This window comes from Alternaria ethzedia (genome assembly GCF_023757985.1).
Source record: "Alternaria ethzedia strain BMP 0044 chromosome Unknown scaffold_23, whole genome shotgun sequence".
NCBI classification, from domain to species: Eukaryota; Fungi; Ascomycota; class Dothideomycetes; order Pleosporales; family Pleosporaceae; genus Alternaria; species Alternaria ethzedia.
Window position 1 is genome coordinate 293,003 of NW_026056216.1, and position 18,815 is coordinate 311,817.

Genomic DNA, 18,815 nt, shown 5'->3' on the forward strand with positions numbered 1-18,815 from the left:
GTATCGTTTTGAAGCTAACCGTTTACTCCACCCATTGAACAAAAAGCACAACAGCCTAGTTCATCTGCCTGACGAGCTGGTTGATGAACTCCTCGCGGTTACCAAGGTCACCACCCTCGATGAAGTGCTTGAACTTGCGGGTACGGAAACCGCCAGTGGGGGAAGAGAGCTTGAAGGGCCAGAGGAAGTTGGAGACGGCCTTGAAGTTGGGGCCGACGGTGTAGATCTCGTGGATGATGTCCTCAATGCAGGTGATACCGAACTTGCCGAGGTTGGCCTCGATGAGCTCGTTGTCGGTGATCGGCAGACGCTGCTTGTTGACCTTTCCGTAACCGCGCTTGTAGACAAGCTCGCGGACAGTCTTCAAGTTGGGGTATCCGTAGGCGACGAAGGGCTCGACGATCTTCAGCATCTCGCTGGTGGCCTTGGTGAGCTTGACGAAGACACCGTTGTTGATCTGGAGAAGACGGAGGAGCTGGAGGGTCTTGCGCTTCTTGGGGTCGATCTTGTTGATACTGCGCGGGTTAGTAAAAGATTTTGCACATGTGGAAAACTGCAACATACCCCTTGATACGGACAACGAAGGCGAGGCGGGACTCGGCGGGGACGAAGAGAGAGTTGTCACGCTTCGCGGCACGCTTGGCCTCGATGACATCGCGCTGGGCCTTTGCGTACTCCTGGGTGTACTTGGCGGCGCGCTCCTTGATGACCTCGCGCTTTTGCTTGCTGGCCTAAGAAATCTTAGCCAACTGTGGAACTCCTATCTGCTTGCGCAGGTTCTGGGAGACTGTTATACCTCACGCTTCTTCTTCAGCTCAGCGGCCTGGGAGTCGCTGGTCTTCTGGTGGGCCTTCTGCTTCTTGAGCACCGACTCGGGGACAGCGATGTCATTCTGGGTGGGGACGCTGGGTTTGTTAGCTGAGTTGCGGTGAATTGAGCGCGGCATACTCACGATGAGCGGGCCATTTTGCTGGTGGTTAGTATCCTTGTTGTTGTCGGAAGCTGGAGGAAGAAAGTTCGGTAGCCCAGTTCGAAATTCATGTGCGGGCGCTAGTGTGGCCGCCAAGATCGAGTGCAGCGCTAATGCCCCGCTCTATTGGCCCGCCTCTCGAAGCTATCGACATTTTCCTGAGAGCTACCAACTTGCGACAGCTGCGGCAGGTTTGCAAATTCAACCTTTTCCCTATACTTACTCGCAGCAATGGCACGAGGCGGCGGTCGCGTGAGTAGATACTGCATGCGCCACACATAGACAACGCCCACTGACTTCCATAGGGCGGTGGTCGCAAACCATTTCGCGGCAAGGGTAAAGGTCGCGGCGGCGGCGGCGGTGGTGGAGGACGTGATACTCGCTCAGAGCCATGGTCCACCATTGAGCGCAAGAATGAGCTCTTCGAGAGCTACTATCGCATGGGAGGATTCTTGGAAGAAGCAGAGTTCGAGGAGATGTGGAAGGCTCTCCAGACCGACCTGCCGAACAGTTTCCGCTTCACTGGCACCAAGTCCGATGCCCTCGCAGTGCGCGAAATCTTCAAGCAGCGCTACATCCCGGCGATCGCATCCAAGCAGTTCGAAGGCAAGCCCGTTTCGCCTCCCGAGGCAGTCCAGGCCTTCCCCGATGAGCTCGTATGGCACATGAAGACGCACAAGAAGGTCATTCGCCGACATGCGCCCTTTGCCGACTTCCAGAAGTTCCTCGTCGCCGAAGCTGCGTCTGGAAACATCAGCAGACAGGAAGTTGTCAGCATGATACCGCCACACTTTCTCGACGTCAAGCCAGGCATGGTAGTCCTCGACATGTGCGCAGCACCGGGAAGCAAGTCGGCACAGTTGGCTGAGATGATTCACGGCGATGAGGAAGAGCGCGTACAGCGGGTGGCGAACGGCGAGTCGGTCGACCTTAGTCAAGACGGTGACTACAGTGATGACGGGCGCTCAACAGGTCTCCTCATCGCGAACGACTCCGACTACAAGCGCGCCGGCATGTTGGTCCATCAGGTCAAGCGCCTTAACTTCCCCAACCTTATCGTAAGCCAACACGACGCCTCCATCTTCCCTTCGATCGAACTACCCAGCGATGGACAGCGGAAACAATACCTGAAGTACGACAGGATCTTGGCTGATGTGCCTTGCTCTGGTGACGGAACAGCCCGCAAGAACCCGAACGTATGGCAGAAGTGGACGCCTAAGGATGGTCTTGGCCTTCACGGTCTCCAGCTACGCATTCTGTTCCGAGGTCTTCAGATGCTGAAGAAGGGAGGTCGCATGGTGTACTCTACCTGCAGTTTGAACCCCGTGGAGAACGAGGCTGTCGTTGCAGCAGCTATCGAGGCTTGCGGTGGTAACTCCAAGGTCCGACTCGTGGACTGCTCAGACCACCTGCCAAACCTCAAGCGAAAGCCCGGTCTCAACGTGTGGAAGGTGCTCGACACATCGTCAGTCACTGCCGGAGGAGAGAAGACCGCTCACATGTTCACCAACTGGGAAGCCTACCAAAAAGCGAGGGCAAAGTACGAGGCAGAAGAGCCCGAACGTCAGTTCTCCACCAAGGTCACTCCCGGATGCTTCCCCCCTGTACCGAAGTCCGAGGAAGAGCGCATCCCTCTTGAAAACTGCATTCGTGTTTACCCACACTTGCAAGATACTGGCGGTTTCTTCATCGCCATCCTTGAGAAGGTGGATGACATCAAGATTGCGCAGGTACAGAACCCAGAGAACTTGGCCAAGGCCCAGAGGTCACACGCCAACGCCGACACGACCACCGAATCATCGATCCCCACTCCTGCTGAGAACGTGATTGAAGCCGACGCTACCAAGACAGAGTCTGCGGATGAGACCTCTGAGACGGCTCCCCTGAAGCGTAAGCTGGAGGAGGATGAAGATACCGAAGCCCCCAAGAAGGCCAAGACCGAGGACACAGTCGTTGAGACAGCTCAAACACCAGACGCAAAGCCTGCCACTAACGGCTCAGCTGCCCGCTTGAAGCCTGAGAACCAGTCGCAAGCCAAGGAGTACTTTGAATACCTCCCCTCTGACGATGCAACCATCGCCTCCATCATGAACTTCTTTGGTATCGACGATCGCTTCCCACGCGACCGCTTCATGGTGAAGAACAAGGAGGGTCTCTCGCTCAACAAGATCTACTACACCTCTGATTTGGCAAGAACCATCCTCACGCTCAACAAAGACCGTGGCATGAAGTTCATACATTGCGGTGTCGTCATGTTCGTCGCGCACAAGATCAAGGACCAGGACCGCACGCAAGCGCCATGGAGGTTACAAAACGAGGGTATCCGTATCCTCGAGCCATGGGCAAGGAAGCGCATAGTCAAGCTAGAGAAGAAGGAAACCCTTCACCAGCTCATCCGCGAGATGTTCCCCAAGCTACCCAAAGAGGGCGACACCGGCCTCGGTGAAGTCGGCTCGCAGCTCCAGCAGATGGACGTTGGCTGCTGCTTTATCCGCGTCGAGAAGGACGACGAGAAGGGCATCCCATTCCGCATGGTGCTTCCTCTCTGGAGACATCCCGGCAGCGCCAACCTCATGGTCGACAAAGACGACCGCAAGGCCATGCTGCTGAGATTGTTCAACGAGAAGGACACTGAGATCATTAACCACGTTGCTGATAAGGCCAAGGCGGAGCAGCAAGCTCGTGATGCTGAAGAGGCAGGCGAAGATGATGCCAAGGTGAAGGATGAGGGTGATGTTAGTGACGGCGAGCAAGCCACAGAGGCCATGGTCGCCGAGGAGGAAGAGGGCGCTATGAAGGTCGAGGTTGAAGACGACGACGTGAAGATGGAGGGCGATGCCTAGGCGTCATCTCTCCAGGACGGAAAAGTCATTATTAGAGCATTCTGGCTTTGGCTCATCATCTGGTCTGCATTTGGGTTGGCGTTTTATCTTCTTTAGTTATCATCTAGAGCTTAGCTTCTTACTCTACCACGCATATCTATGTATGAATGTCATGATGCAATCGTTCAACATCTTCATCGCCTCTTTGATCATGACCTCCATAAACGTGTATTACAAGGGGTATACCAATAAAACTACAAAACATACTTTGAACTCCCCATCCCTTCCCTTCCCCATAATAAACCCATGCTCAGAGACCGAAACAAGGATAAACCACACAGACTCTCACGCAAAGCGATACCTCAAAAAGCCCTTCTAAGACTTCTCCTTATCCCCCGCCTTCGTCGCAACACTTTTCCCGCTCTTAACACTCTTCCCACTCTTCATACTCTTCAAGCTCTTCTTACTCGCACTACGCTTCAGTTTCGCCTTGAGTTTACTCCATTTCTCTCTCAGACCGCCGTCTTCATCCTCGTCCACATCTTTCGGCCTCTCGACGCTATCGAAACTGCCGCGCGGGTATTCGAGCTCGCTGCCAATGTCCACGCTATCGTTGTTCCTGGCGTGTTGCTGGTGCGATTTGCGTGGTGTTTGTTTAGACGGGGTCTGGATGCCGGAGCCAGAGGTAGGAATGTCTTTGTGCCGACCGAGGAGCATGAATTGGAGGGTTTGCCAGGCGGGCATGTTGGCTATTGGACTGTCTTTTTCGTTGGCTTGGATGTCGGCGTTCTTCCAGGGACAATGCTCGCGGTGGGATTCCAGGAGATTGAGTCGTAGGCTCTCGATCGGCACGTCTAGTTTCTTGCTCATCTCTGTAAGGCGCGTGGCGGAGGAGAGCCAGAGACCCAGGCGCTGGAAACAGTGGTTGCATACTGCGAGGGAGATGCGCGATTCGGAGACGCCGGTCCAGCCGAAGAGGGCGAAGACGAAGGCTACGGTGTCGCTGGGGGAGAGTGGGGGTTGTGTGCCGGTGGATGTGAAGAACGATGAGGGGATGCGGGAGAGAATTTGCTGGATGGGCGGGTCGGGGTAGGTGATGTGTTCGAGGAGGGGGAGGTCGGTGGCTATGGCTTTGAGGAAGCGGTATCGGTCGAGGAGCTCCGCTGAGCTCTTGGTGCGTGATGCGATGGGGATGTGGTAGATGTCTTCTGTTTGGGTCGTTAGTCGTGTTACCGCTCTTACTGCATGTGTTATCATACCTTGACAACCTCGCTTCCTCCACAGACAGTCGTCTGAATGTCCTTCGACAATGAGATCCTTGTATCGATCTATCAGAGCGTCATCGATATCGAAAGCCAGATCCTCGCTCATCTCTAGATCCTTTCCGTTCGCATCTTTCCGCTTCGGCCTCAGCTTAACCGCAACACGGTTCTCGCATCCACCCTTGCAAGCTACTGTGTTCCAGATATCGCAACTCCAGCCCCGCTTCGCCCACTCGACCTCGTTGATCGCATCTGGCTTGGTCGTCCACTTCCTCACGTCTGCAAACGTCTTCAGTCGCTCGAGGAAGTGCTCCTGGCTGTATGGTTGGAAGTTGGGTGCTTTGCGCGGCGTCGAGGCTTTTGGTGTGACTACCGTCTTGCCTACAACCTTGATTGTCTTTTCTCTCCGTGGGGTCATAAGCTGTTCCTTGAGCTGCCGTATGCGCTCCTGCCCTTCCGATATGCCTCTCTGGCGCTCCATGCTCAGGTTTGCGCTGCGCGGACGCTTGTTCGGATGTTCAGGGCTGTCTGGTTCCGAAAGCGCGGAGAGGGACGCGGTCGATGCATTTGATTCTTGGAGGGTGCTCGCGAGCGAAGTCGTCGAGTTGCTTGCGGTGAGGTTATCGAGCAGCTTGTGGAACTTGCGCTTCGTGGTCGCAAGCGCAGGCTGCTGCTCTGTTGAAGTCATGATGCCGGAGTGAATGAGTCCGCGATAACTTGAGCGGGAAGGCGGATCGTTCGGGTGTGATTATTGGGATGCGCGCGTCGTAGAGTCGTGTGTCGATCTTTGTTTACGTCCACTCGAGTCGAATGTCAGGTCCGTCTATTCACTCAGCATCGATCAGTCGCAGGCGAAAAGATATGTTAAAAGCTGTACTTCGCGAGACAAGACCGCAATCTCGAATGTCTGTGCACTAACAGCAGTCGAAAGCCGTTGACGAGAGTGTTGTTGCCATGGCGGCGACCCGATTCCCCATGCAGTAACCTCCGCCCGCAGCGCCAAGGCCAGCGCCAGCGGCTGCGTCGCGTCCACCCACCTCCGTGCAGAACCCCACCAAAGCGACAAGGAGGGGCTGAAGATTGTTAGTGTTAGCGTTCAATGCCCACCCAAATTGCGCCATCAAGATTCTTCCTGCTCGCACTCGTCATCCTGGCTATCTCACTTGTCAATCCATCGCTGTTCTCTCGCAGTGTCGCTCGTCTTTCTCAATTGAAACACCACTTCTACCCGTCCGCCGCACTGCATACCTCACAGCACATACACTTACACACGAACGCAAACCGAAGCATATACACCATGGCCTACGAAAAGGAACTGGAGATCGCCCTCCTCGCCGTCCAACGCGCCTCCATCCTCACAAAGTCCGTCTACTCGAGCCATTCCAAAGGCACGCTCTCCAAGAGCGACTCCTCGCCCGTCACAATCGGCGACTTCGGCGCACAAGCCCTCATCATCGCATCAATAAAGCACGCCTTCCCCGAAGACGAAGTCGTCGGCGAAGAAGACGCCAATGACCTCCGCAACAACGACTCGCTCCGCGACCTCGTCTGGGACCTCGTACAAGCCGCGAAGCTCTCCGACAGCAGCGCAGAAGAAAAGATCGGCGGACCCATCAAGAGCGCAGACGCCATGCTCGCAGCACTCGACCAAGGAAACAGCGAGGGCGGAAACAAAGGCCGTATCTGGGCTCTCGATCCCATCGACGGCACAAAAGGTTTCCTGCGCGGTGGACAATACGCCGTCTGTCTCGGTCTCCTCGTCGACGGCGTCCCCACCGTCGGCGTAATCGGGTGCCCCAACCTCCCCGTCGACGACCAAGCCCCGCTCACCACAACCACCGGACAAGACGCCGACGACAAAGAAGGCAAAGGCGTGCTCTTCGGCGCTGTAAAAGGCCAGGGTGCTACAAGCCGCCCCCTCAGCGCCGGCGCCCTCACACAAGCCAACCCCATACAAATGAAGCCCCTCTCCGACGTCACCCAAGCCACCTTCTGCGAATCCGTAGAAGCAGGCCACTCCTCCCAAGGCGACAACGCAGCCATCGCATCCAAGCTAGGCATCACCAAGCCCTCCGTACGCATGGATTCGCAAGCAAAGTACTGTTCCATCGCGCGTGGAGCGGGAGATCTTTACCTCAGACTGCCGGTGAGCAAGACGTATCAGGAGAAGATTTGGGATCACGCGGCTGGTGTTGTGTTGGTTCAGGAGGCGGGTGGTGAGGTTAGTGATGCGTATGGGAAGCCGCTTAACTTTGGTCTGGGCAGGACGCTTAGGGAGAATAAGGGTGTTGTTGCCGCGCCTAAGGATGCGTTTAAGCAGGTTATTGAGGTGGTTAAGGAGGTGCTGTTGAGTAAGAAGGAGTAGGGATGTGGTTGTTGATGAATGATATGATGATTATGTGTACCAAGTTATCCTGCTTTAGTTATGATGTCCTGTGTTCTGCCGTCTTGGAAAGCTTCATGTACGATGCAGTTCGTCATGACGAAGTCAGTATCACGCATTTTGCTTTTGAAACATATTGCAAGTAACAGTCACAATCGACCAACAAAGCCCATATACCAACTCTAGCTGGAAACCCACGTCCAAAACTCTCATTGAACTACCCCAATACTCTAGTGTTGAAAAAAAAAGAAAAACGCCAAAATGCGGAACCATGAAGATACCCACAAGATATCCCTCCCTTACCATACCAACCTAACTTACTCCAGTCCCAGTTCCAGTTGCAATTCCAATATACCAGTAAAATACCCTCCCATTTCCCCACTAGCAAAAGCCCTAGTAAAGCGTAACTGAATTTGCCCATTTTCGAACCGTATTTCCTTCCCATTGGGTATCACCTGCTGTAGATCCTCCATCGTTTCTTGCTCCGTGGAGACAAGTTGTTTCCCGAGCCTGTTCTTACTCCGTTAAAGTGCAATTTGGTACTTCTTCTCTCCGTTGTGGATGATGTTGAAGTGAGCTGTATGAGCGATGCGTTGCTTTCGCGTGTTGAGATAGACTGTCGAAGTTGTTGAGTGGCAACTCATGCTGTGAGTGTAGTTGTAGGCGTGAGAATACCGCCGCCTAGAGTATCGTCTCCGGATTCGTCGACAAAGGTGCTTTCGGCACCTGCGTCAAGTTCATCGGTGTCTATATCCGCCTCTGCACCGGTATCGTTGACTTCCTCGGTCTGTTCCTCCTCGTTGTCATGCTGAACGTGTTCAGCCTCGACGTCTACCGGTAGATGCAGTATATGAGCGCTCATGCCGGGCACGGGGGTGAGGTGCATTTGTGCCAGTCCCTGTTGAAGTGCTTCGACCTCCTCGTTCACGTCTTCAGTCATCTCGACGTTGTTCTCTTCATCGTCAGAATGGTCGTAGGCAGCGTGGTACGGCGAAGGCCCCGACGCACTGATGGTGGTCAGGTTTGCGGGTTCCTCCATGACACCGAATTCTGTTGTCACGGTGATAGAGTCCGGGCTCGGGATGGGTAGCTCGTGTGCATATGATGAGGGGCCATCCATGGTCGGGTTGACAGTGCTCTCATCATAGACTGTTGTGAAGAACTCAAACATCTGTCCAGCCAGCTCATCTGCTTGCCCGCGCTCTTCCTTGTCTTTCCTCTGCTTGGCGATGGCACGAAGTTGCTCTTCTTTCTTTTGTTTGATCTCCGCCTCAAGCCGGCATTTGGCGCGAACGTTGGGTTTGTGTGTGCATGTCGGGCAGTGGTAGTTGACAGTGCAGAATGTGCAAGTGCAAGTTGGATTCGATGATGCGCATTGCTAAAGACATATTAGTAATCTGTGATTTTTATAAATAGATAGCGAACTTACATCGCAAACAAGAACCGCACACTCCGAGCACTCCTTGAGAATTGCTGGACACTGTGGCCGGACATCTCCTGCAGGTCTCGGGTACTGGCAAAAGTATGCACCACAACCACTCCACTGAACGGGGTGCCGCGGATTGCACGGTAGGGGAAGAGGATTTGTGACAGGGTGATTGATGGGAACGCGTTGCGAATTCGGCGGCCAAGCACTGGTGGGTCGACCGCGAACGCCGGACACACTGAAGGAGCGCGGACGCCCAGAGCTGATGGGAACAAACGATAGCGAGGTGGCAAGTTGGAAAGGCTCGGGGTTGGAAATGGAATTGAAGGATGTGGTGGTCGACATATCGATTGACGAGTGTTGGGGAGCAACCATGATCTGCGATTGAGACATGGGTGTCTCGGAGGATTCAGACTCATTGTCACCTGTGGAGTAGAAGTCTAGATGCGATGACGATGCTGTGGGTGTGCGTTCAGGATCCGGTGTACTGGCCCTATTTGGGTTGAACTCGGGTATGACGAGGCGTTGTGGCGGCTCGTTGTGTGACCTCACATGGTCCCGCTCCGTATGTAGGTCCCGATAGCCACACTTGCGGACCTTGAGCGCCCTGAAATCATGCTCCTTGCATATTGGATTCTTGCAAGCCCGACATGACACTTTCCACCGGAAGCTTCGATAACAGTCGTTACATAGCCCTCTTGGACATGTTTGTTGTTGCAGATCAAGCGAATCCTGCTTCAGGTACGACAGGATATCGACATCTTCCCCAAGCACATATTCGTACAGGCCGTTGTTCTTCAACTCCCGGACGTAGTCCACGGGTCGAAGTGTGTTGCTAAAGTCCGGATCCTCATACTCCTTCGTGCGAGGTAAAGGCGCTGCGCGTATCTTATCCGCTCCTCGGCCGCCCAGTCCAGTACCCAGAACAGCAATACCGCCACCACCAGAGAAGATGGGCTCAAGACAGCACCAATGCATGTTCAGTTTTGGTGGCTCGCGGTTCGCAGGTGGTACAGGCATACCGTTGTTCCCGTCTTCGGAATCAGAGTCGTCATCATCCTGTGCACCCTCGTTCATGAGGTTCGGTGATCGGCTCGCGCCCGGGGCCCACCAGAAGCGGTTTTGGTCGGCCTTTTCCTCTTGACTCCGGTCTTCCAGTGGTCCAGAAGACCCTGACGCGTGTCCGAGTGTGCCGCCTAATGTGCTGCTGTTGCCAAAAGCCAGGTTTGCGAAGTGCCGTGTCTTGACTCGTTTCCTCGGTATTGGCCTGTTGAAGGCACAGCTCGCACAGAGCGTCTTCCTGCAGCCCATGCAGTGCATGCGGACACTGCACGACTCGCATCGCTCCAGGATAGGATCATTGCATTGCGCGCATTTGACCTCTTCAACAAAGGCAGTGTGGCTCCTCCGCTCGTGCACCGGGACATGTTTGCCTTCTCCGGCGGAGTTCCCGTCTTCGGGGCCGAGTGGCTCGCCATCTTCTCCTGTCTCGGCAATCTCCCATAATCTGCCATCGTGTTCGCCCAGCTTTGTCGTGCCTTCCACCGGGCCAATGCGGTTGCTCGATCGCCATAACCGGTCAAAGGGTACCCAGACTTCCATGTTCTGGGGTCCTGCTCTTCCGGCGTGGTAGTCCTTCCTCCGGTTGCACCTGCCGCCCGGTGTCGGACACCACGCTGTATCTGTCCATATCCCCAACTGATGGCATATCTCGATGAGCTGGTGGGTAGGGTCGGAATCGGAGTCTCGCCGGATGAGGGAGGAGGGCAGATAGGGCCGCCGGCGGTGGTGTCGACAGCGGTAGGTGTATAGGCTCTTCAGAGCGAGGTCCTTCTTTATCCAGGGTGCGTCCTTCAGCGTGTATGGCTCGAGGAAGGGCACGATGTGGTACTTGATGGAGACGTTCTTGCAGCCGCGTACCGACAGATGCTGGAGGGTGTCCTTGCGCGGGCCAACTACGTCGCCAATGAGCGAGACGCCAGCCACGGCCGTGTTGCAGAGGTCCAGACTGGTCAATCGTGACCCGTTTGGCAGTATGGTCTGTATGAGGAGGGCGTTCAGCGAGTAGGCCTTGGACTGGCGTTCCCGGTTCTCAGGCGTCTCGTTGCCGGGCGAGCCCACTGCGACGGCGGGCTGGGGCAGGCGGAAGGAGAGCGTCTTCCATGCGAGGGGGTACTGCTGCAGGAAGTGGCGCAAGTGCCGTGATGTGTGGTAGAGTTCGAGGAGGGTAACGGTGGAGATCTGGGCGAGGAGCGACTCCAGGACGGGCGGGTACGAGGTGATGATGGACTCGAACAGGCTGAGGGCGGCTCCTGGTGCGGCGGCGTGGCTCGCTGCTATCGTCTCGGTGTGCGTCGTCGCGGCTTTGTCGCCATGGCGGGTGGTGCAGGCCCCGAAGTCGCCGTGGCCGCCGTGGAGTATCGTGCTCATGCTGCGTGGGTGGTGGGTGACGGTGACGGTGTCTACACAATCACGCCCGGGGAGGAGAGAGCAGCGACATGCACGGGTGGAGCGCGTTGAGTCGTGTCGCGCAAGCGAAGATGGTCGTGTGAGATGGCTTGGCCAGCCGTCGGTCGCAGGCCAGGGTTCTTAGGCCAAGATGAAGGCGATCCGTTTGCCGTCGCCGGGCGATCTTTGTGCCTCACCGATAGCCAGGTGCGACTAGCAGTACCATCCTCACTGTTACTCGGCTCACGCTGCCGGCGACCACCTCAAAGACGCGAAACTTGACGTGCCAAGCTGAGACTTTGATAGATATGCATTCGGCCCTCCTCACCCTCACGCCGGCGCCAACCAGCCTATCAGCCAGCGGCACATTGCAGTCCCTCCCTCAGCCTTGCCGCGACAGCCCTCTGCCAGCTCAACACGGTGCATCACCTGGCGACACTAGTGCGCGTTGCTTTTGCCTGTTGGCAGACACGACACTCCAATTCCATTCGCCTGTGCGCGTCCATAATCACATCATCCGCGCTTGCTGTGCGAATGCTACTGAAACCCCTTTACCCCGCTGCACTGTGCCAATTCGCCACCCTCAGCATATCATGGCAGGAGAAACAACACCAAACTAAAAATATTACATAGGCTACGCTAAGAGGATATCAAACAAAGTACGCCAGGTAGGCCCTTGACCGAAAAGTTATTGGCCATACGCTCGTGCCCACAACATATTCCAACAAAAACAAAGACAAAACGCCGCAGGGACCTTGCGCTACTGAGTGCATACGCAGGGCAGCATGCGAAGAGCAAAGAGCAGCAAAGTTGTGTCCCTGTCCTGATCATCTGCAGACTAAATATTCCAAGTACCATAATCAAAACACCCAATTGCCCTGCGTATCCCGATCCTCAAGCCCATCAAACAGGACAATATCCCATTGATCCTCATCCTCACCAGCCGGCGGCCACAGCGAGTTATCAATGAATGAAAACACTGGAAGATGCTGACCCGTAGCCGTAGCATTCATCAACTTGCCCGCATCAGAATCAATATCGAAAACCGGGCGTATGGGCAGCTTCATAAACTCCAACTCCACTGTCCCGAAGAAAGGTATCGTGTGGCGGACTTTGCCACTAGGCTGTTTGCTCGGGTCCAGTGAGGAGAGGATCTTCTTGAGTACTATAGCGCTGCGTGCTGCGATTCTTTCGCGTGGGCTGGCGCTGGCCAGTTTTTCCATTTCGCCGATGAGACGACATATCATGGCGAAGTCTGTTCCTTTGGTCTTCTTTACTTCGACTTTGTCTTTTGTGCCTAGCTCGATGACGATGTCCAGTGTGAGTGTGACGGCGGCGATGAAGACTGAAAGCTCGGCGAATCGACAACAGGCTTGCGTGATGCTTGCGTTGCGGAGCGCGAACCATCTCATCAAGATGTTCCGGCAGGCCTGTAACGCGGTGACCTTGGAGTACTCGTATCGGTTGTCGAGATGTGCTCTGAGTAGGTAAGGCAGGTGGATGAATAGCTTCATCTCAAAGTGCCAGACTTGCACCATCAGTCGCTCCAGTGTGGCGAAAGACTCTGGCGACCTTGCTGTCGACGGTATATTTGGCACTTCCCAGAAGTCCTTGGGCATCTCCTTCATGGAAAATTCCAGCTGCTCGTCCAATGCCAACGCTGCCGAGTATGCCTGTGGCGAGACATCGCGATCAAGCTCCGCCACTTGTCTTGTCAGATAGTTGAGTTTCGACCGATGAACCAGATGCGGGCTGGCGTCTGCTGGAAGTGGATAGTCGTCCGCGCCGAACGGGAGGCGGAGATGCAGTCCTAAATACCGATCAATGTCAACGAAGTGGCGCCATATAGACTTGGCGTTCGAAATCGCTGGGATCGGGGGGTTGGAGTCGTCCTGCGCAATGATGCGCTGAAATCCCATAAGATGTGCCAGGCTTAGACCGCGCCGCACAACAAGCCATGACTGCCGTAACGAAGCACTGTTTAGATGGTAGAGAGCTAGGAGCAAAAGTGTCTCAAGCCCATGCAACGTCATCATCTGCTCATCCGAGGAAGTTACCAACGATGTAACCGTCGATACATAGTTTTGCATCGTCACCTCCATGTTCCAGATGCTCGAGAGGCGCGAATGGTCGAAATCGGGTGGGAGCGAGTTGATACAGATGGCCAGATGCAGCAATGTGCGAGCGATGATGATAGGTCGCTCTTGTGCCACAGCCTGCATACACAGAGCATACGACTGCAAGTCGTTGTTAACATATATCTCTTTCGACGCCCGGTAGATGCCTTCCAAGATCATCCACCCGTTAGACGATTCGAAAATGATATCTGCATCGTGCTGTGATGGCAACAAGGCGGCTAGGGTTCGGTGGTTGCTGTCGTAGCCTGAGGGCTGCCCCTTGCTATCTGATTTGTCGACCAAAGTACGAAGAGAGGGCGCTGAAGTCCATGTTTGCGCCCCAAGCTGACAACGTTAGTGTGGGTGGTAGGAGGAATCGACTCGACTTACGATCCCATCGGCTAGTGAGGAAGTGCTATACGCATCGCTTCGCTGTCCCGATACATCCGGTTTGATGTCTTTCTCGTACGAGCCTGAGGCAGTGAGGGCAGGGCTGTGCGGCACAGTAGTGGCGGCGCCTGCGGTGGCATTTTTACGACACACAAATCTTTCAAAGAGTTGCTCCAGTTTGCATAGCCTTTCTTGAATGTGGTTTGAGCATGGGTTCCCGTCATCCATCCGATCTGATCCGGTGTTGTCCATGATGGCGGAAGAGTTGAGGGTAGTTTGGCTCGCATTCCCGTGAACCTTGCGCTTCTTGCCTGTAGGATCTTCAGTAAGTAGTCCAGAGAATGTGTAAACGGATCCTAGTCTTACACTCCCAGCATGCCCGGCGTAGACTTTTCGAAGGTCGTTTCTTAGAAGTGTTACTCGCGTTACTCAATGATTCCATCATAGTCTTGGCGACAACAAACGATGAAGATGGTATGATTTATGGAGATCTTGTATTCTTGTCACAGGCCTATACCTGATAGGAGCGGCCATGTTACTTTCATAGCGGGGTGAAGGTGTTGCGATGGCAATGCTGATGTGGAGCTGACCTGTCGGACCGCCGGCCGGGTTTCGTCCGCAACGGATGCCGAGAATTCCTCTACTTTAGTGATCATACAGCTCCGGCGCTTGGTAACGGCAAGGGAGGCTCGCCCGAGGATATGGCCACCTTAATAAGCGTGTCTCTGAACGGGTACGGTAGAATATACTCATGTTTGATGCTTTTAGTGTGCTCTTATCCGCAGTTCTCGATTTCATAGGTACTTTGGTGTTGAGAAGTTCGCAATTTTGGATTATCGACATGTCGGCTCCAGGGATGCTCCGACGGATGATTGCACAACGCGACCAGTGCTTATGCGGCCTATCTCCGCCGTGTTCGAACGCACTTAGAAAAGCCACGCGCATTGTTGACAAAGTCTGGAAAACTTGCCTCTCGGATACGGATATCCTATTACCAACATGTCGCTCAAGATCGTAGTTTCTGGTGTCACTGGTCGCATCGGCGCGCATGTGCTGCACCATGCGCTACAAAACCCGCTCGTATCGAGGGTCATCGCAATATCACGGCGGCCCCCACCCGGGACAGGAATGCACGCTAAGCTGGAGGTAGTGTTGCTCGAGGACTTTACAAAATACCCCGACGATGTGCTTGCGAAACTATCCGGGGCAGACGGATGCATCTGGTACCGAGGCACCTGCGTCATACTCCCCAACAACTGCTGACGTTCAAGGTGTATGACAACAACGGCTGGTGATCCCATGTTAGAGCTAGAGTATCCCAAGGCGTTTGCTGAGGCGTTTGCATCGACCATGCCTGTCGACACAAAGCGCTTTCGGTATTTGCACTTGTCAGGCGGTATGGTGGAACGCGATCAGGAGAAGTCATTATGGATGAAAGGCTCGATGCGCAAGATCAAGGTAGGCGATTATTGTTCTTTTGTGACACCATGTGCGCAAATTGCAGTTAGAATGATCCGGGGCAAGCTGCCAAACGTGCTGACTCTGCGTAGGGCCGAGGAGAAGTTCAAATGCTTGAGTTCGCCAAGATGAATGAAAGCTGGAGAACGATCATAGCTCGGCCAGGCATGGTTGTACAAAGAGGTAGTATTGTTGGTGAGGCTTCCATGATGATGGCTGGCTCTTCTGGCTCCTTCATCCGATTTGATGAGCTTGCGCTTGCACTCGTGGACGCAGTCGTACATGGCAGTGAAGAGCTGTTGCTACCTTCTACGCTCGTACAACGAGGCCAACAATTGGCGAGGGAGGCCACCGAGTGACCTGTTCAGTCAGAAAGGAGGATGGATATGGAGGGGGGGATATGTTGGATTCCATTTGATCCACGAGTTGGAAGCGAAGGCCGGCGCCAAACTACCGTTAATTTCCTACCCCTAGAGTGTCTCCGCATTTGATCACTGTCAATACCGGGAAGGTTCCGCGTGTGCGCATGACGATCGAGATCACCTATGTTCATCCGCTATCTGCTGGTATTCCCAAACGCCGACGCAACGTAACGCAGAGTGAGACCTTTCAGGCGTACATATCATCGTAGTCTTCTTCGTCATCATCCGCAGGCGGTGGCGGCGGTTGTTTCTTTTTTAACAGTTCTTTGCGATCAAGAGGGCATGTGGAGTTCAGCTTGAGCCAAGGTCCTATGCAGTCCAGATCGAAGCGATGATCGTCGTGACAGGGCAGCTGGACTACGAGTGGGTACTTGTCTATGCAATCACCATCAGCCAAGCTCTCCATTGGGTCTTTGAGACGTGCGACGTACCTTCAAGGAATGGGTTCACGCAAATTGGGCAGGTGTCTGAAGGCTTCAGCGCTTTCTTTGGCACTCGCTCCAATTCATCCAGGAAGCTGTTTGGAACTCCCTTCAGTTCTGTGGGCGGGTCGTCGGCATTCTCGCGGAGCATCTCGATCATATTCGCTAACAGATCCCCGTGTTCGTTGTTCTCGTCCGCCGGTCGTCCGCGCATGGTCTCGAAAGCATTGGCGAGCAAGCGGAAGGCCGCCGCCATGTTCTCGGGCTGCGGTAAAGCATTGGCATTCGTGTGCGCGCTGGGATCCGACGTGTCCACGAGTTCAAGCTGCGAGAAGAAGGTCGAGAGGTCTGGTCGGCGCGAGGGTTGCTGCGACTTGTCGTCTTCGGTGGAGATGTTGTGTTCGACTGTCTGGATTAGCTGTTGCGTTGCGCACACAGTCGCTCCTGCCTACCTTCGTAGCCCGACATGGTGGCGGTATTCCAGATGTCGCAAGTCCAGATTAGGGTTTTTGGTTTGGGCGGCTGTCCTTGCCAGCTGAAATTATGAAGCTACGCGGAGTAGACGCGTCACAGCAGCAGCCTGAGACCCTGCAGTCTGGAAGGTGCGACCCCTCAGTTGTGGCGCAGGTGGCGCTCATCAGCCACATCAGCCACATCATGACCCACACTGCATGACAATTCCACCCTCCGCTGGTCCATCCCAGTTCTGCTCGCCATCGGCTTTCACTTTGGCCGCCGTCATTCTGCGACTGTCACGTCGACGTGTGGCGCAGCCCAAGCCGCCACCCTCATTGGCGCTCGCACAGTCCGAAGACAAGCTAACAGTAGGGGAAGCTTGTCCATGTGGTATGCCATTCTTGCGACACGCGACACTGACGCGTTCGTTGATAGTAACTAGTGAGGCCGCGTCTGTCGTTCAAGGTTAATGTGCAGTGTGGAGGAGTTCCCTGTCAGCGCTGTCCCCAGTCTAGCGATCGCTACGCTCAGGCACCTTGCAGCACCTGCGCGAGGTTGGGCGCTGCATGCATATCTTGTCGATATCTGGGGAAACAAGCAACTGATGCCCAGGCACAGATCTCGGCAAAGATGCGACTCCATTGGAAACCGCTGGCGTCCACTCGAAGCAAATAATTGGGGCCTTGTGGAGCCGGTGATCCAGATCATGCACAGCCTCCTAGTGTCCGCAACCAAGTCGTCACGCACACTTTTCCCTGACAGACAACACAACATGCCGTAAAGGGGCGCAGCCATCGCAGCGGCAACTGATAGAGTCAGATACAAGAGGCAAAGCAGCCTCTGTGACACACTCGGGGTCTAACGCTTCACATTGCCAGTAGGAGTCTTACAGTGCACCACACTCACCGCTTTGACCATCGCCGCCGACGACTACCACTTCACTACTTCACTACCACATCTAAATTTCCACCCCCGCTCAATGTCGCTGCTCGTCATGTCCACAGATCCTCCTACAACTTTTGAGCGATTATCGCCCTCCTGGATACGCCGTCCCATGTCTCGAAGATCAACCTCACCGCAAAAAGACTCGCGGCCTACAACATCAAACGGCCTGCTTGCACCAGAACCAGCATCAACATTCAGCAACAGCGATGGCACACGATCACCACGCTCAAGCTCATCTAGCCGCCGCGGATCAATAATAGAGTTTGTTACCAGATTCCGCTCTTCATCCAACGCCAGTGTCGTAAGCAACAAGTCGCAAGACCCAACAGACTTCAGTGAAATCGAGAACTGGTTCTACGGATTCCGAAGATACAACCAAATAGTCAGCACCACCACATCAACAAACAAAACCGATCAACCCCAAGACCTCTCGAAATCTTTCAAGAAGCTGACGAAGAAATGCGGGGGCCAATTTCTGCACGGCCTACCAGAAGCCGTATTTGACTTCTCACTCCTCTGGTGTCCCGCCGGCCACCTGACCAGGAAAGACAACAACGAACCATCCTGGAGCTGGACCGCCTACGACGGCCCCGTAAACTTCCCATTCGACCCAACAACCTGCCCCGATGTGTACAAACTGCCACGCAGCGAGGGCGAATGGTTCCAATCCGAGATCTTACACTTCCACGTCGGTCCTGAGTCGGCGCAATACACCGTCCGGCGGGAAAAAGAAAACTCCCTGCGTATCAAATACCCGCCTTATTTCCACGCGCCGCGCGGCTCAGACCACACCAACGAGTCCAACACCCTGCGCTTTACGGCGGCGACTATTAGTGCGGATGCGTTTACCGCAGAGCCCAACACATACGAAGGCAACGAAACCCCATCCTCCCAGCTTATCAACTCGGACGGCAAAACCTGTGGCGCAATCATGGACTACGAATCTGAACTCTCGAAGCCCTCTTCCACCGGTCCCTTCGAGTTCGTGCTGCTGTCCAGGAACCTGTGGCGCGAACCGAATCCCGATAATAGCAAGCCGGGGTCGAATACTATGCATCCGACTGGCACGCCGATCTGGAATGGACAGCGTTTTATATGGGATGAGAGAGTTGTTGATCATGATGAGTGTTTTGAGATGGGGCCGTGGAAGATGCTGAATGTTATGCTGATCAAGTGGGTGGGCGACTATGCGGAAAGGGTCGCGGTTGCGAGGATACATGAGGATGAGTGGAAGAAGCATAGTCCGAGTAAGCAGGATATTGTGCTGAGATGAGATGAGATGTTTTTGTCTTTG

General features: G+C 54.6%; 8 protein-coding genes across 8 annotated transcripts; 3 read left to right on the forward strand and 5 right to left on the reverse strand.

Annotated features, from left to right (window-relative positions):
* Positions 1-55: 55 nt before the first annotated feature.
* On the reverse strand, positions 56-966 carry RPL7_2 (60S ribosomal protein L7; the record flags this gene model as incomplete). Its single annotated transcript, XM_049379525.1, has 4 exons — positions 56-515; positions 565-731; positions 797-905; positions 953-966. The coding sequence occupies 4 exons, from the start codon at positions 964-966 to the stop codon at positions 56-58; spliced, it is 750 nt and encodes a 249-aa protein (XP_049230753.1).
* Positions 967-1,201: 235 nt separating this feature from the next.
* Positions 1,202-3,813, forward strand: J4E87_007933 (uncharacterized protein; the record flags this gene model as incomplete). Its single annotated transcript, XM_049379526.1, has 2 exons — positions 1,202-1,222; positions 1,276-3,813. 2 exons carry the CDS (start codon positions 1,202-1,204, stop codon positions 3,811-3,813), a joined length of 2,559 nt encoding a protein of 852 aa, XP_049230754.1.
* A 354-nt stretch (positions 3,814-4,167) lies between these two features.
* Positions 4,168-5,742, reverse strand: J4E87_007934 (uncharacterized protein; the record flags this gene model as incomplete). Its single annotated transcript, XM_049379527.1, has 2 exons — positions 4,168-5,000; positions 5,052-5,742. The coding sequence occupies 2 exons, from the start codon at positions 5,740-5,742 to the stop codon at positions 4,168-4,170; spliced, it is 1,524 nt and encodes a 507-aa protein (XP_049230755.1).
* A 609-nt stretch (positions 5,743-6,351) lies between these two features.
* On the forward strand, positions 6,352-7,419 carry J4E87_007935 (uncharacterized protein; the record flags this gene model as incomplete). The annotated part of the gene is made up of 1 exon (XM_049379528.1): positions 6,352-7,419. The coding sequence occupies one exon, from the start codon at positions 6,352-6,354 to the stop codon at positions 7,417-7,419; it is 1,068 nt and encodes a 355-aa protein (XP_049230756.1).
* Positions 7,420-8,077: 658 nt separating this feature from the next.
* Positions 8,078-11,293, reverse strand: J4E87_007936 (uncharacterized protein; the record flags this gene model as incomplete). The annotated part of the gene is made up of 2 exons (XM_049379529.1): positions 8,078-8,815; positions 8,867-11,293. The coding sequence occupies 2 exons, from the start codon at positions 11,291-11,293 to the stop codon at positions 8,078-8,080; spliced, it is 3,165 nt and encodes a 1,054-aa protein (XP_049230757.1).
* An 878-nt stretch (positions 11,294-12,171) lies between these two features.
* J4E87_007937 (uncharacterized protein) lies at positions 12,172-14,263 on the reverse strand (the record flags this gene model as incomplete). Its single annotated transcript, XM_049379530.1, has 3 exons — positions 12,172-13,773; positions 13,819-14,129; positions 14,185-14,263. The coding sequence occupies 3 exons, from the start codon at positions 14,261-14,263 to the stop codon at positions 12,172-12,174; spliced, it is 1,992 nt and encodes a 663-aa protein (XP_049230758.1).
* Positions 14,264-15,885: 1,622 nt separating this feature from the next.
* On the reverse strand, positions 15,886-16,588 carry J4E87_007938 (uncharacterized protein; the record flags this gene model as incomplete). Its single annotated transcript, XM_049379531.1, has 3 exons — positions 15,886-16,073; positions 16,130-16,525; positions 16,573-16,588. The coding sequence occupies 3 exons, from the start codon at positions 16,586-16,588 to the stop codon at positions 15,886-15,888; spliced, it is 600 nt and encodes a 199-aa protein (XP_049230759.1).
* Positions 16,589-17,555: 967 nt separating this feature from the next.
* J4E87_007939 (uncharacterized protein) lies at positions 17,556-18,794 on the forward strand (the record flags this gene model as incomplete). The annotated part of the gene is made up of 1 exon (XM_049379532.1): positions 17,556-18,794. The coding sequence occupies one exon, from the start codon at positions 17,556-17,558 to the stop codon at positions 18,792-18,794; it is 1,239 nt and encodes a 412-aa protein (XP_049230760.1).
* Positions 18,795-18,815: the final 21 nt, after the last annotated feature.